Genomic DNA, 18017 nt, shown 5'->3' on the forward strand with positions numbered 1-18017 from the left:
TTACGTTTGGCTTGCCACCTTCTGTCAGCTAATTGTGTTGAATTCTGCCTAAAAGTCTTTTCATCTTCAATTTTTTCACGAGTGTATTTTCCGGTTATTTGTTTTCTGATGGAATTACCTGTGATTTGGTGCCTTTGCTCCTCATATAGGGATTTTAGTTTTTGTGATGAATGTGCAAGACCAGTAGACCACTTGTTAAGAAGTACCTCTGGCTTACTTAATGTATGCTGGTTTTGTGTATTCAGAAATCCTTTTCGATTGTGTACTTGCATTTTTTTCCTGCCCATGGATGTGAATATTTCTACGCATGTTTCCTGTTAAATAATATAAGCAGCCTGTTATATCTGGCCATGTAAGGCCTGGGTGACAAAGACGTGTGTGCGCATTTAGGCTCAGGAAGAGTTTTTGAAACTCCACCCTGTTTAAAGTCTGACAATAGATACTTTAACATCTGGATTATTACCATGCGCCAGCTCAATGGGCTGAAATCTGTGGTAGCTTGCTTTATATTTGAGTACCATTCTTGACTGAGATCTTTTCATCTTTAACTTTTTCATGAGTGAGCCTCTTTTTCTGTTAATATTTTTATGATGAACTTATTTTTTTATAAAGTGCCTTTGATATCTGTGTAGGATTTTAATATGGTGGTGTTCTGCAGGACCAGTAGTCAACTTGTTACCATGCGTCTCTGCCTTGCTCAATATATGCTCATCCTGAATTCTTGAAATTTCTTTATCACCATGTTGATACATTCATGCATGTTCCTGCCCGTGGATGTGTTTTCTTCGCTCATTTTCTCTTATCATGCTTCTTTCAATGGTTACGAGACCTTGTTTCTGTTATATTTGCAGGTGTTGATGAAGGAAGAGCAATTGGTTGGTCTCTAGTTGATCCTTCTCCTGGGCTCACTTGGCCAGCTATTGATGCTGGGATCTTATCCAAACAGAAGAGGCCTGTTGCAACCAGTTCGGTACACTGAATAGAGACAATATGGTATGTGCAATTGGAAAATAATTTATGATTTCATGATTGGTAACTTGAGTGAGCCACGTTTGCCCGTTACAGGATGTTGAAAATCACATGTTTAACCTTTGGCATATTGAGTGATAGTTGTGCTAACAACCCGTATTAGTGAATAGACTCTTTTTGTGGTTGACTGTGTGCGCATTTTACGATCTGGAGATATTTCCTTTCTAGCAGCACTTTAATACCTTGACTAAATATGTAATCATATTTATGTAAATGAGTTTCTATGTCCCTGTACCATGTGTTTTTATGTTTTGATTTTTTATGTTTTTGATCCATGCAGGCGAGTTCAGTATTCAGGGTTTCATCTGAGCAAAGAAGCTTGCCTATTGGGTCAGCAGAACTACCTGAACGTACGTCTTCTGGTAGGAACAGTTCTTACATAAAGAATTCTGAATCAATTCTGAAAGGCATTGAAGGGCTGAATGTTGACAATGATGAGAGGGACAAGTCTCTTGTGTTGCTGCTTATCAAGATGGCAGTCAATTAACTCCAGTCTTTTTATCGCTCCCATGTAAATCATTAGCTGTTACTACTTTATTGAATCTACATGGTGTGAAAGAAAAGATTCACAGAATACGAAAAGCAGACAAATCAAGGAACAACAATGCTGCTGAAGTCAGGAAAGAATACCGATTATATTCTAATTCGTTAAGTTTTACAGCATGTTGTTAAAATGTAAGCTTTTCCACACTTACAAGATTGATAATGGTTGTAAACAATCACTTGGTAAATTTTCACAGCACTATATATGTTTGTGTATTAAAAGCAGGCAAATGCTGTAGCTATCTTCTTAGTTTCCCCGTCAGTTTCGGAATGAAACCTAGGGTATTCAACTGTGAAACTTTTCCAAAAAGAATAGTATGTATTATCAAAACATTAGTTTATAAATCAAAACATTATAGCTTTAAATCTATCAGCGTTTGGGATTTATAAAATGTTATTGCCGAAATTACGAAATAATGTGAGAATAATCAATCTAATTGAGCCGGTTGCTTGTGTTACCCAATGAATAAATCTCTAACCAGAGGACATTTGCAGCCATACTGAGCCAGCTAGTATAAAAATGCTCAACTACCCTATTACTCATTGTAAAACAAATGTACTGCACATAATTGTTTTCATCTAATTTGGATCTAACCAAACAGCCTCCACAACATCAAATATAATAAGCAGAAGTGTCATCTAGAGCGCGAATTCCAGGGAGTGATTTGCCTTGTAGAAGATCCTTATAGGCATCTCCTCTCGGTAAAATGTGGCTCATCTTGTCTGCCAGACCTAGTTTTTTCACAGTTGCAATTATGTCATCACCTCCAATGATGGTTGTTGCTCCTTTCCCATTTAGCTCTGCTAACTTCTTACAAATTGCCTGAAATGCAAAACACAATTAATCGTCAATCTATTGAACTGTCTAACATATAATATATGCAGAAAGGTAGCCAGTGACACACACCTCTGTTCCAAGATCAAAATTGTCCATCCCAAACGCCCGATGGTTGTTCCATGCCATAAGACAACCTTTGCTTGTTCGAGACATTTATTATAACTATCAATGGACCATGAACCTATATCCAATCCTATCCAACCTTCTGGAATTCCAATTGATAGTACTGTCTGCAACAAAGATCATCCAATAGTCAATAAAAATCCAGGTAATCAGATATGACAGTAAGAATTAAAAGTGAGTTAAGAAGCATGCCTTGCTGTTGGCATCGGGAGCAAATTTATCAGCAACTATAACATCCCATGGTAGCAGAATTTTCACTCTCCTGGTTATGCCCTTATTAGATAGTGATTTTGCAAGGTCAAGCATGTCTTCCTCCACCGGGGTTGCTCCGACAGCATGGTTAAGAGCCCTGAGAAACGTGAAGGTCATCCTTCCACCAATAATGAGGGCATCGACTTTCCCCAACAAAGACTCAATAACTCCTATCTCTGATGAGAGCTTTGAACCACAAACAATGGCAACAATTTGTGCATGGGGAGGGGAAACATAGTCAAGTTGGGGAATCGACATAGCTCCAACAAGATAGTCAAGTTCCTAAACCAAATCAGGGCCTCATACGTTCAGTATTTAGAGCTGAAAACGGCATATAATCTGAAGTACATATTATAAGCTAATAGACCCTCACAGCATGAAATATCTTAGCATTTTCTAGAATCAACTTCGTCAAGGACCTGAGCGAGACAAGTCGGAGATCCTGGATTAACAATCATGGGTGCGAAAATACCTTTTGCATAAGGAACCCAGCAACACAAGGTGATAAGTATTTGGTGACTTTCTTTGTGGAAGCATGAGACTGGTGAGCAGTTCGAAATGTGTCATTCACGTAGAGGTCAGCAAGAGCCGCTAGCTTCTTTGCAAACTCAGGGTCATTCTTCTCTTCCTCTTTGTAGAATCTCACATTCTCGAGGAGTAGAATACCTCCATCTGGAATTTCTGCTACCAATTTCTCAACTTCCTCCCCGATACAATCATTGGCCATCCCAACCTATGCAAGAGGGCAAAACATATTAAGAACAAATACTTACAAGACAAAAATTTCATAACATGATAGCATAGCATAAATCAAGCTGGATTCAGGTTAACCAGAGCTCACTTTTGTCTGAATCAGCTCACTCAATCTCGGCACAAGAGGCTTCAAGCTGTATTTAGCAGAGCCGGTCCTGAGTCTAGAAGGGCCCTGTGCGAAAAAATTTCGCAGGGCCTTTTATAAGGTTAACGCAAATGATAACTCTTAATGTCCACCTACATGCACAAAAATACCCAAAGCAAACTCAAAATATATAGTCATGGGCAGGTGCATGCGGCAATAATATGATAAAGATTCAAAAAGTACTGATGGTCTGGAGCTGAAAAGTATAACAAGAACAAGTAGTCAGCCTAGTGGATTAAGGAACTTAATTATCTCACCCATGTCACTCGTTTAACTAGGGGTGAGCATGGACCGGTATGAACCGGTTTTCGCCTCGTCCGCATCCAATCCATTGCACTACGGTTTTCAAATTTGGCATCCGCATCCAATCCAGATCCAACGGATTTTCATCCAATGGATGCACAGATGGACGGATTGGGTACGGATAATCCAATGGATTTGTTTTAGTTAAAATTTATGGTAAAGAAAATAAAGCTAACACAAATGACTCCTTATAAAACCCGCATATCCTATATATGCATACAAATATAAAAATGTCATGTACAACACCCCAAGCAAACATCTTAAAAATTCCTAAAGTGATTCATAGTATTTTCTAGAACTATATAAAGATCCTTAATTTAACGGATATGGATGTCCAACGGATTTTCATGGTTGCATCCGGGCCCAATCTGTTATCCGTTGGATTTCAAAAATTCCATCCGCATCCAACCCATTAACGAACGGTCCGGACATCCATCCGCAAAAGAACGGTTGGTCCCGATTAAATCCGCGGATTACGGGCTAAATGCTCACCCCTAGTCTTAACAGAGGCAAAGATTTTTTTATTTTTTTGATACGTTGGCTTACTGGGCTTGGAGGGGAAAGTGAGTAATGAGTATACATCATAGATCCATAGGAAAAAAGGCCTCAGGCAGAGCTGGGCCCTGTGCGGTCGCACACCCTGCACACCCTCGGGCCCGGCTCTGGTATTTAGGCGTCACACCCTCTGGGAGTCCCTGTAAGTCAAAGTATACAAATTCATCATTATTGAAATTCTAACCTAAAGATGCATAAAAAATAGAAAATCCCAACGAGATCAGATATTGCTTACAAGATGACTACAGAGAATAACTTTAGCTCCATGGCGAATCAAATACCGAATAGTAGGAACAACAGCTTTAACCCTAGTATCATCAGTAATGTTCAAATTCTCATCTAATGGTACATTTAAATCAACTCTAGCAAGTACTTTCTTTCCTCGTAAATCAGATTCCTTGAGATCGCCAACACTTTTCTTTTTTACAGGCATTATTTTTTCCAAAATAAATAAAATAGGTATATACGAGTATTTATAATGTTTGAACGGAATCTACGAGATGAACCGAGACCAAAACCTTTGGCGCAAACTTTAAATCCTCAAGGGATTAGGAGAGTTGGAGTCCGTTAAGGGATTAGGAGGGTCAGTTAACAGTTGACCGGTCAAATAAGAAAAAAAGATCCTACGCCCATGCACGCATTTACGTTGATATTCACTCTTGAACAACTAGCCCATCCAACTGGATGACTAGGGGATCAACAAGCAAGTTTGACGCACAAAGATGATGAGAATCATTTAGTCTCCATTTGTGTTTCCCTACATTAAGTCCCATTGTTTTCAAAGTGATCGAAGCAACAAAAAAAAAAAAACTCCGTAATCAAATTTCTTAATTAATTATGAGAGACAGGGAGGAGTTGGAATGAAGAACAAGGAAACTCTTCAGCTACTCTGAAGAACGCAAAGAGACTGACCATTAATGGTATTACACCTTAGGTGCGAAGTTAACACGGTAGAACTGTTCATTTTCCATATTACGTTCATGTATCTCATGCATGAATCTTTGTTTGTTCAGTTTTCCTTTTTTATAAATAGCTATTGGAGTTAGAATACTAACTCATCTGCTACCCATCGTCAAGCATATAAGCTAGGCATCAGTACTAATCACTTCTAAATATTAACTCTAGCTAATCTGTGCTATTAGAAACATGGGAACCCAAAACGACAAGGTTAAGTTCAATGTTAGAGGTAAAATCTTTGAAACAACTCTTGCAACTGCATGTCGAAATTCAGTGTTTGGATCTATGTTTGATGATGAATGGAACCTTCAACCAAGAGATGTTAACAAAGAATACTTCATCGATCGAAACCCGGATTGTTTTTCTGTTCTTCTTGATCTTTTAGGAACAGGTGAGCTTCATGTGCCTCTTAACATACCCGAAAAATTACTCTATAGGGAAGCTCACTATCATGGGATTCTTGATCATGTTAGAGCTGCAAAGTGGGGCAATTTCGATGGCAACCGGTTAAGATTAACGAGGACGGTTAGCGGTCAGGCCCCTGGTAATTTTACTGCAATTAGAGCGAGCCCTGATGGAGGTTATGCTGTTGCTCATGGTGGCATTGTTCGTGTATATGACTGGATGCTTGAAGAGCATCCACCTTTGAATTTTGATTATCAAAATATTAGCGATATGGGTCGGATCGATTCAGAAAATATAGTGATCGGTAGTTGCCAAAGCCCACACAAGTTAGCTGGAGGTATGGGTCTTTTCAGTTCGTCCACAGGTGATCTAAGGCATATATATAAGTTGAACTATGAAAATTGTGATAAAAGCTTTACTGCTAGAGCTATATGTTTTAACTCTGACAGTAAGATATTTGCTAGTTGTGAAGGAACTGGTAATTGCGGAATTGGAGTGTGGGATCAAGTTACCGGGAAACAGATTGATTTTCTTGATTCATTGGGTGGTTTGCCTCTTGGCGATGCTGATAGGATTCAATGGTTAAATGGAAGTAATTGTTTATATGTTTCTGCTTTGTCCCCAGGGATACATAACAAATGCATCAATCTTTTGGACTTTAGAAGTAAAAGTATAGTTTGGTATAGGTCCATGGATGATAGTAAAATTTTTGGTTCTCGTTATGTCGTTGATGCAGTTCCAGTGGAGGATAGTATTTTTATCTGTGTGCTTAGTTCATATGAAGACTTGGGTTTCTTAGATTTGAGAAGCAACGATGTTAGCGTTAAATGGAACTCGAATACTAAGCGGCGCGGGGCACAACAACCTCTTTATCAGTATCCTAAGTTAATATCGCATGGAGGGCAGATCTTTTTTTCATTTTAGTATCTGTGTATTGTGGTGGTCTTGATCACTGGGTTTTAACAACTAGTCTTGGAAGAAGTTCCCCTGGTCCTGGATCTTCAATTCGGGACTTCTCAATTGGTGGTGATCGGCTTTTTGAGAAGAATGCGTTTGACGTGTGGGAGACTCCATCTGCCCCAATAATTTGATACATATGGTGTAAGAAGAGATCATCGGGCTCTTTCTCTTGTAAGTAATGCTGCCTTAAACAGTTGGTACGTGGTAACAAGAAACAACAATGATGACATGCATTGGTTTCGTTTCCGGCTATATTAGAGTGATTAGTAATAGATCCGGTTTAGATGTTTTTTCATATTGCTTACTCAAAAATGAACAAGAAAATATTGATGGTTATAAGATATGCATTTTACTGTCACTATGTGTCGCAAAGTAGTTCTAACAACATCATGCACACCAGAGCGGGTTCGCAGCTAGTCCTACTTTTAAACTTTTCATATTTCCGATTGAGCGTGTTTCCAATTATCCATAATGCCTGAATGGCACAATTGTGAGTACGTACTCCATGAATTTAAAAATTTGCAGAAACTCGCTTTTTAAGAGTATCCATAGTGTGTTTGTGGACTGTCACATTCATCATAGGATCAGTTACTCGGTACACAAGCACACATCAAACACAAATCCTTTACTCTATACCCTGAACAGTCTCATGCTGGAGTAGAATAGGAAGACCATGAGCAGGCTTTGGAAATGGGTGGAAATTAATTTCTTCATCTGGTAATACTGTCTCCCATCTGTACTTGGTCACTACATGGTACATGAAACCAATATCTGGAGTTTCGCCAACTCTTTTCCTGGGCATAAATGTGGCCCTCCTCCAAATGGTATATATGTGTATGGTGCTGGTCCTTTACCTTCAAATCTTGTTGGATCAGATCTTTCTGGTTCTGAGAAGTAATCTGAGTTCTTGTGCGTCGAACTTGTGCACCAAAACAGTTACATAAATTGTAAAGTTACAAAATATTTAATCTGTGCTATCAAAAAAAGTATCGCAAGACTCCATGAGTCAATATTTTATTAAGCAAGATTTATGAGACTTGGTAATTACCTTCCATCCTTTTGGCACAGAAAATCCTTTATAGTCGAAGTCAACAATCGCTTCCCTGAAAGTTCCTTGAATAGGCGGCACTAATCTCATCACTTCGCATACGACGTTCCATGAGTACTTCATCTTTTGTGTATCATCCCAGTTTAGCAAATCTCCAGGGACTTTTGAACTTTTGATTTTCTGGTATCCATAAAAGACCAATATTAACAAATGAGAATCAACCGATAAAAGCCTAAGAGTACGCTATATGTACGTACCTTTTTGGACTTCACTGTAGACACCAGGAAGCTCAGCAAGATACTTGATAGTGAAAGTAATGACAGTAGCAGAAGCTTCATGAGCACCAATAAACGTCCCTAAAATCCTGCTAGCAATTACCGATTCATCCAGAAGATTCCCATCATCATCAACTTCTAATAACAAATAAGATAATAAATCCAGTGTTGTTGGAGCTTTATTTTGTTCCAGATCAATCTTCCGTTGCCTGACTATCAATATTAGCTTATTCATTAAGAACTTTGATGCTTTTAACCCAAGGTTATAAGCTGTTCCCGGTAAATCTATAGGGAGCGAGAAAAGTTCCAAAGGTGCACCTAATTCTTCGATACCGGAAGGATCATCTATGCTTAAAAATAAATCACAAATTAAACAAAGTGTGTATTTTATGGATAGAGGTAATACTTTCACTTCTCTCTTGTTATCCCAGTTTGTTGCTAAATGTTGCTTCACTACTCTCTCCATAAATGCAGAAACACCTGCACATAACAGAAGAATTACTTAAATTGGTCGAGCTCGATCCTATGCACATACTCTGATGAAATTAAAAGTCATACCTCTGTCGCACATCCGGTACAAGAAACTGAGAAAGTATTTTTCATAGTTTCTTGGCTTCATCTATGTATGTACACCTTTCATCATCCACCACGTGTACAGAAAGTGACACGTGGGAGGTATGCGAAGCGAGACATCAAAACATGATATCAAGCATCTCATCAGAAAAGGCCATCGGTCAGCAGATCTGACGGTCAGGGACAGAGGACCACAGAGGTATGATGGCTCAGAGGAGCACCAGATAATACCCCTTGGGTGTTAACACACCCAATCCCGAGGAAGATCCCAGATCAACGGCCGAGAGGAAGTTTGGCTGACACAGATGTGACCAGACAAAGAGACAATTGTCTGACACGAGCAGACATCCATCTACCCGCATTAAATATCAAAGAGATATACACGTGTCAATCAGCTCGTGGAAGAAGCGAGGATAACCCTTCGTATTCAAGCTCAGGCCGCGACATATGCCGAAGACCTCTGCGTAGTAGGCACAAAGCACAAGAAGATAAGATTACAACGGCACCTCAGAAATGGTACCCACGTTCCATCCCTATAAATACCCCCTCCACTAAGAGAGGAGGGATGAACCATTTTGGGAGAGCAATTAGAGGAGAATATATGAGAGAGAAATAGGAAGAGTAAGTAATCCCCCTACTTCCGCAGACCTATGTATATTCTAAAGTCATTCGACTATCTTTGTAACCATTCAGTACATAGTGAAACACCAAACCCCGTGGATGTAGGCCTTAGTGCCGAACCACGTAAATCTGTCTCATTTACATTTCAGCACCTTACATTCAGCGCTAAACTTCATATGCTTTATATTTATACTTGATTCTTGGTTTATTTCTTTATACGAACATTATTTATGATAATATTCGACTAGACAATGACAAGCCCGAAGACTTTGAGTCGATGAATCGATACAATCATCCCGGTTACGCATACGACGTACAATTCTAGAAGTAGGATGTATGCGAGTATTGTTTGTGAACGCGTGGATGACTTCGTGATTTATGTGTTCACAATCTACAAACGAGATCTTATCATTGTTAAGAGTAAGGGAACATTTTATGGATGGATGGAGGCAACCATGGAACGGCGAGTTTATTTTCGTTGGAGAACAAAAATTTATTACCATCTAGACCACAAAGAACAACAACAGATTGACCTAGCAATGAAGTTCTAAAGATATGTTTTGAATATTTATTCATCCTCTCTTGTATGAATTTTCCAGCATCGCGAAATTCAATAATTTCACCAAGTATCGGCCATCCAGTTTTCCCTGGTGGGTATTTAGAAGGAGGACCAACATGTTTTTAGATGATGAGAAGAAGATGAAATAAAGAGTGGAGAAACAACAAACTAGTAACGGAATAAGAAACAAAGAAAACAACATTGTAGTTTCCATGAAAGATCAAAAAGATAGGAATAGTAGTTTGTAAGGTGTTTGCTTTAAATAGAAGACGATGCTAAAATGAAATCAGAGAATAGATTATAAAAACAAGATAACAAAACCCATTACGTAGATTTGCATTAAAGTTTGTATTGTTTATTCTTCTTTGGTGTTCGCCATTGTGTTTTACAGTGTTTGTTTTTGTGCATCAGTCGACTCATCATACAGTCTCGAGACTCTATGTATAGAGTTATAAATGCACTTAATTTTGGGTATGCTTATGATGTTTGAATATCAACAAGATACAAGTCAAAGCAGATGCATGCCAATGTAGTCAATTCTATTAATTCAGAGTTTTGTTAGTTGGGAGAATAGGAAACTTATCAGAGATGTTAAAGTAGTATTAGCTTCATTTGAATTTTGGAGAATAACTCATGTTAATAGGGATGGCAATGACACTGCTAATGCTATCTCTAACAAAGTAAGAATAGGAAAAATTTCAGTTGCGGAAGTTTATTATATTGAGTTCTGTAATGTTACTCCAACTAGGAAGGCATATTGAGCCTTCCAATTATTAATAAAAAGATTTCAAATTTGATGGGTAGAGTAAATTGATGGGCTATTTGTCATTTGGTACCCGATTGTGTTGGTATCTGGTTAATAAGTCATATTTTTTTACGCCCATTGTTGGAGATGCTCTGAGAAAATAACTAATTAATCACATTCAATTACGTACATAGCGTGCCTATTATATTGGATGTGTACTACGAAATGAACAGTAGATCTTCTAACAAAAATGCTTCACATCCGATTGCAATGATGATAACATCACTCTCACAGTATCCAATAGAAACGTCTTCTGTTAATACCAAAATTCTTGTTGGGTTCTACCCGTCCTAGAGTACCAAGATGACCTCACGTTTCTTAGAATGGTATGAGAGAGAGTCCCCCTTCCATTGTACCTTGTCATTTCTTATATAGACTATCCAAAAGCCCCTTGTTTTTATGACATCTTGCCATGTGTCCTAAACCTCCTTAATTACTACTAATGTCATCCCTTCTCTAATATAACCTCCTTCTTTCTTGTTAAATCCTTCATGGTCCCTTCCACCTCATGGATACTTCATTGGTGGACTTGGGCCCTAGTCCCCATGTTTCATGTGTAGCCTTTCCCTTCTTTGGGGCACCCTAGCCCGGTTAAAGGGAGTTATTTTTCATGTGCCAACATTAGTCCCCTGACTATGAGGTTAATCGTAAGATAACCTTATAGTAATTATCTGGATATCTTCCCCCTTTGCGTTCGTGGGCGACGTTTGAACTACCCCTAGCACGACCTCTTCAGTTCCTTAACAATTATCGTGTCCGTTCGTGCAACTGCCGCCTTTATGTCTTCAGATTCCCTATATATATGAGCCCTCTAATTTACTTGTTTCTTTCACTTCTTTCACCGTTCACCTCTTTTCTTTTCACTGCGCACACACACTCGCCATGTCTAGTAGTTCTTCTGATGATAATTCTTCTAGTGATTCCGACGAGTCGGAGGAAATAATGAGCAATCGCTCGGAGGAGAGCGAGTACTCAGAGGAACTGGAGCTCCACTTATCTCCCCCTGCTGATGGTGAGTCTTATACGCCTGCAGAGTTCGCCGGAACTCCCGTGTTACAAAGCGGATTAAAATTAAAGGAATTCCGAGGGGGAAGACGCGTGATGCCCCTAGATGATAATCTTGTCTCCCGTCTCCTGAACTCTCCGGTATTGCCTTACCCAAACGCCCCCGGGTAGCTTATGTACCCCGAGCCAGCTGACACAACTACTTATCCGTTCAAACGGGTTCCTCGTATGGCTATCCATCGTGGTGATTATGATCTTCCTGATATCGACACCGTTCTACATCGAAGACTCCCGCGATATGGCCGCATTGGGTGACTTATATTCGTGATAACCCCGACCACGCGACTATGCTTCGTAAGGCCAGAATTTATGAGGCTATAGATTCTTCCCTCCATCGGGAAATATAGAAATGTCGGCGCGATACAACGCGACTCTTCTGCCGCTGGATCCCTCATGTCCATACTCTCCTTACAGCCTGGGGCGAGGCCACCGTGGTCTTGGAGGATGTCGTCGCACTTATCGGTCTACCTCTCCATGGGACCCATTCCTACAATGAGGCGGCCGTTTATGAAGCATTGACCCCAGACGATCGGACGTTGTGGGCTTATTTGCTAGATTGCAAAGATGCTTCTCGCGTTGAATTAGTGCGAAAGGACAAGACATCGGCCACAAAAGATCAGACGCGGAAAATCATTACCGCGGGGGGAAAGACTATCGGCACCGGCAAAACAAAGCCCCCTGGTGTCGCTAAAGTAAAAGCTAAGCTTATCGGGGATAAGAAGAAGAAAACCCCGAATCCCTTGGGGGAGCGTCTCCTTAGTAGTTCTTTCCGCGCTTATGAATCGATTCATGGTCCCAATTCTTTGGATGTCGCAGCTGACTCTGAATGGTTCCCTAAGGATCATAAACGCGCGTCGTTTCCTCTCTAGATTCGGTTTTGGGCTCCGCGGCTTATAGAAGGAAAGGCGCTTCCCTCGGAGCGTCAGGAGCCGAACCCTCGGGAAGAGTTGGCTGCCTTCATTCTTCTTTGGCTCTGTCGCGACGTGTTCGAGTATAGTCCCCAAGATACAATGAAGAACGAGCTGATTCCCATGGCGGTGTTGTTGTCCCGCGGAGTCTATTTTCCTCTCGCTCCTATGTTCCTAGGTGGCTTATACCGTCATTTGGATTTGTTCTACAAAGACATTCAGATGGTGGGATCGGCGCATAAAATCGAGACATTTATCCCCGCCTCTTTCATGCTTGCGTGGTCTTGGAAACACATTCTTCCATACCCCCCCGATCCCCACGTCTTGGAGGTTCACCGCGAAGAGGATGTTGATCAGGCCGATGGTTCGGTGAAGAAAGTTCCCGTTGAGTATAGTTATCCTCGCATGGCCCTCTGGCGCAAAAAAGGGAAGATACCGAAGGGTGATATAGCAAAGTTCTTAGATGTATCTACAGATTTCAAGCCATGCCCCTATCATGATGGTTGATCTGGTCCGTCCCGCTATGATTTCACAGCGCCTTTCGACGCGGATTTAGACTCGTCGCAACTTTTGTCCGAATCAGATCTTGACGCGGTGATGGCGGTATTACATGGTTATCTTCCTGGCTTTCATGCCGGCAAATTTATAACCATGTCTTACAACCCTGATCGTGTGGCTCGCCAAATCGGGTTTGACCAAGGAGTCTCCCTTAGATTCCCTCCCCCGGAGAGTACAGATACTTCGGACATCATTGCTAGTTTTAATCGTTTCATTTTTAAAGGTCCAGTGCGCTTGGCTGATCAAGGGGTTAATTTTTCGTTTAAGCATCCTCTTGCGAGTCGGTCTTCGGGGGTTACCGAGGATGCTCATGACTATCAACTTTTGACACGATGTCGCGCCTTGAATTTCTTCCTACGGGACCCCGCCCTCGCTCGAGATTTGTCACATGCGGATCTTAAGGCACTTCATGCCTCGGGGAGTATCAAACTTGACGATGCCGTGGCCATGGAACATCATCTCTCCTCAGGTACTAAAGGCCGTCCTTTAGAGCTTATCGTGACTTCCTGGGATCCTCCCGAGGGTTATGATCATATCCGTCCGAAAAGGGAGACGAAATTTTCCAATCGCAATCCCCCTCGTTTGAACGTACCTTGATCATCTTCAATACCTTTGACGATTCAGGTATTAATTCTAGTCCTTCACATTACATAGATATTGTTATTATATATATATATATATATAGAACCAACTCGGTTGCTGATGGGCCATTGGCTCGCCTGTCCCAGAGTGCTCCTCCTTCCACTTTTGTGGGGTGTAAGGCCCCTTCTTATGTAACAGAAGAGTATTTAAACATGCCTGAATGTGACTGGACCGAAAAGAGTCTTGCTAAAAAGGCTAGACGCGAAGCGACCAAGTTCTTAGATCTTCCTATGCGCCCATGTTCCTCTGCTAACGTTTCCCCTTCACAATTTGGGCAGCCTTATCAAAGTGGCGCGTCGAAATATCTTCATGGTGTTGTCAAAAATTCGCCTCCCTCTTTTGCCGATCAATTACACAACCTCAGAATAAGCTTGTCCGAGGATGGCAGCAGATGGGTTTCTCCGCGCCTGAAGGTGTTATCAGTCAATCCTCCGCGGGCACAGACTGTTCGTGTTCGAGGTGAGGTGCCTATGCATCCTAATGCTGTTCTGGAATCAATGATCCCATCTGGGTCTAAACGTTCAGTGTTTGGTGGGTCCTCAACCCATGTGGCGTTCCCTACTGTGGGTTTTCAAGGTAACCAATTATTATGTCTTGCGTTTATGGATGTTTGTCTCTCTTTCTTCCCCTTATTTTTCTATAAATTATCGGGCTTTGTTTATCATGTTACTCACTTTGGATTCTCAAGCGCATCTAGCGGTCCAAGCTCGTCACCTGGTTCTTCGGTGTCCCACAACAAGGATATCAATACATCGCAACATCAAGCCGCGTCCAAGGTTAGAAAAACATGGATAATATTTTTGCTTTATTTTCCGTAAACCTATATCTATATTAATAATTTGTTTTATTATTAGGATATGAGTAGTAATCGCAAGGGAGGGAGCAAACCCGAAACCCCTGAAATTGATGCCGACCGACGCGTAATCGCCACCAGTGATAGCGGCTCCAAGCGCCCTCGTAAATATGGCGATGGATATCAAGTGGACGTGCAACTGCCCAATATCCAAGTAACAGTCCCTCACGCCGATACGGGTGCGCTGCTCCAATTTCCTATGGTGGTGGAGGCCACTACGGCCATGGTCGACCCTTCTACTCATACTCTGTTTTTGGGTTCCACTAATTTTGCGCACTGGTGTTCATATGGTTAGTATCGGCCTATTGGATATGAGGACGCTATGCTACATGACCAAGAATTTGTTGGAGATTGCTGACGAGCTTACTAAGGTGGGAAATGATCCCATCTCTGCAGCTAAGATTAGTGGCTGGGAGGTATCCGTGCGAACAACCATCAACTTGAAGTTTCCGATAGGTTGGCTGGAGGCATTGTTAGTGCAGGTGAAGAATCTTAAAGACCCCCGCGTTCAACTTACCGCTCGGGTGACCAAGCTCAAGGAAGAATTGGAGAAGTGTTCTGGGGTGACCAAACAGAGGAAAGAGGTGTTGGACCAGCTTCTTACCCAAGTGGGCGCGGCGAGCAATGAGCTACTTCGTGCAGAAGATGTAGAGAAGGGTGCCCAAGATGCTCTTGAGCAGGCGCAGCAGGAGCTGTCCTCACTTCAATCAATCTGATGCACTTTCTTTACCTTCTACCTCATGAATAATTTCATCTCTCTTTTCCCGCTGAACTATTTTTAAACCGGGTTGTTGTGTTTTTTTGTTTGTTTGCTTTTTTTTTTTTATAGACTCTAATGTTAAGTTAATGGTGTTTGAATCTTATAATTGTGAATGCTTTCTATCTGTGTATTCTGTCTGATTTCATGCCAAATTCCGGCCTCTTTTATAGCTCTACCCATGCATATGTCCTAACACATTCATTTACGCTCATTTTAATCACTAGTTCCTCAGCTAAATCACTACATTACCAAAGCCTCTTACTGCTATCACGAGAAACCATTTCAGCTTCTAAATCTCAACTCAAACTAGCTTCCTATTCTACAATTTGTTCTTGTTGGTAGGCCAGTCAAGGTCTAGATTAGGAAATCTAGTTGGTTTAGGAAACCAAGTACTTGTGTCCGAAGTATAAAAACTTGAAAGGTTTGTTTATTAGAGTTAAGTTAAGAAACCCTATACTTGTAGGAAAAGTAATCCTGGTTAAGGAATGTGTTCAGTCTTGTATATATGTATAAATCTTATAATAATATAAAGAAAAGAGGTGTTTTTCAACCGTGGCCATCCTTAGTTACAGAACTACCCTCACTTATTTTTTTCATCAAAACTATGCGCCAAAGGGTACCACTGTAACTTGACTAGATAGAAGAAAACTAAGTTGCGTTTTCTCTTTCGTTTTCTCTGTCTCAAGCTCTTTTCGTCTGAAACACCTCCACCATCTTCGCCATGGTTTCTGAAACACATCCACCATGAAAGAAGAACAACATCTACGACAAATATGAGATCTAACAACAGATTTCAAACCAAGTTATTCGATTCTTAATCCTATTCTTCTTTAATTTTGACAATTTCAATCACTGATTTTTTACCTAATTTTTGGCTTCCCATTTTAGCAAACATTGCAATTGCTTTCCATTCCTTATGCTACGGAACACCTAAGGCCTTAACATCACATTCCAACACAGGTTAGTCAAATTTCTAACTACAATCTAATTTATTCAAATTTGGGAATTCCAGTCACCGATTTTCAAAGCATATAAATTGGGTACCAAAATTGAAATTCAAGTTACTCAACTATTTTTGGTGATTCTTAATTCGGATTTACCTTTTCAGTTAGTCTCCAACCATATAATTAAGTGATGTTGATAAAACTCAGGAACAATTGCTTTTTAACTACACTTGCTTTCAGTGAACCCATTGTATTTGATGAATTTATTTTTAGAATTTGTAAACCTCAGTTGTTTGTTGATATTATTTGTAAACATCATTTGTTTGTTGATTTTCTTTAAGTATTGTGAACTTGAGTTTCTTTTTTTTATTTTTGGTTCATGTTATACAAGTTTCTGGCACTCAGAACATGAGTAATAGAAGTTTCATTTTTGATTCAGGTTATACGTCTTTATAGTAATGGAAGGCAAAGAAGTCTTCGTTCTCCGTCATAGCCCTAGAATCATAGAGCACACTCGAATTCAACAATTGATATAAACGTCAACTGAACACAACACAGTACCAGAACTCCGCTGAAGTCCTAAAATTTATGAGCAATCTCGAATTTGAGAAAAGATGGATATGATAAATGAAAGGAAAATGCAACGTCGTCATGATTTGGACCCTCATCAAAGAGCTCATGAGCTACCACAACGCCGAATTCTTGAGAGAGATAAACAAAGCTCAATGACAATACACGAAAAGGAAGCTTTCCTTGAAAAGCTACGTAATCAATACTGAATTCGGTCATCACAACAATGACTCCAGAATAAAAATGGGGAAAAAGCTGGAACGAGTAATGGTAAGTCGGAATATGTTTACTATTGATATTGCTTTATTTACTGTCAACTTCTTCAAGCAGCTGGCAACGGTGATTATGTACGCTGCGAAGACAGTTTACATCTTTGAATGAAAAGTTCAATTCCTTTTTGGTACAAATTATAGTTTACTTTTAGGGTACTAAGTGTTATCTGTTAAGTTTACGTCTACGAAGATAATTTATGTCTGCGAAGACAATCTGTCTAACTGTTATCTGGTAATTTTGGTCATATATTTACCTCCACACTTTGAGATTGCTCATTCTTTCATCCATGGTTTCAAGGTATCCTCGAACCCTATATAAACCTATAGTTGAAGTACAAATTATGATGTTTATGTTGATTGTTTTTTATGGTAGGTCAAGGGTGAACATAAACAAAAATGCACCTACAATGTTTTGGGGTTTAAAAAGGCAATTGTTAAAAATGTTGCGTAGGATTAGGCTTCAAAATTGGGCTATTAGGTGACCGTCAACGATTGCATAAGATAAGCTATGATAGTAATCGCATTTTTAGCGCAATAATTTTATAATTTGTATGCACTACTTCCTCAAGTAGGCCTGTTTGGAACCATTACAAGTAGATATTTTATGAGTATGACTGCAGTGGGATTTTATAAGAGTCAATTTTTTAGAATTTTAGTATCCTTTTTAGCACACTTTCTTAAGTATTATTTTGATCATAATA

At 40.1% G+C, this 18017-nt stretch overlaps 1 protein-coding gene and 3 pseudogenes across 1 annotated transcript; 1 reads left to right on the forward strand and 3 right to left on the reverse strand.

The window, feature by feature from the left end:
• Positions 1 to 2185: 2185 nt before the first annotated feature.
• On the reverse strand, positions 2186 to 4974 carry LOC113279766 (annotated as a pseudogene).
• Positions 4975 to 5078: 104 nt separating this feature from the next.
• LOC113277911 lies at positions 5079 to 6994 on the forward strand (annotated as a pseudogene).
• A 494-nt stretch (positions 6995 to 7488) lies between these two features.
• LOC113279767 lies at positions 7489 to 8034 on the reverse strand (annotated as a pseudogene).
• A 120-nt stretch (positions 8035 to 8154) lies between these two features.
• LOC113279768 (beta-amyrin 28-monooxygenase-like) lies at positions 8155 to 8652 on the reverse strand. The gene has a single exon (XM_026528435.1). It carries the CDS (start codon positions 8650 to 8652, stop codon positions 8155 to 8157), a length of 498 nt encoding a protein of 165 aa, XP_026384220.1.
• Positions 8653 to 18017: the final 9365 nt, after the last annotated feature.

This window comes from Papaver somniferum, chromosome 5 (genome assembly GCF_003573695.1).
Source record: "Papaver somniferum cultivar HN1 chromosome 5, ASM357369v1, whole genome shotgun sequence".
NCBI classification, from domain to species: Eukaryota; Viridiplantae; Streptophyta; class Magnoliopsida; order Ranunculales; family Papaveraceae; genus Papaver; species Papaver somniferum.

Excerpts from the sequence above, each read along its gene's own strand:
- LOC113279768 (XM_026528435.1), bottom strand. The coding sequence starts at position 8,652 with ATGGAGAGAGTAGTGAAGCAACATTTAGCAACAAACTGGGATAACAAG.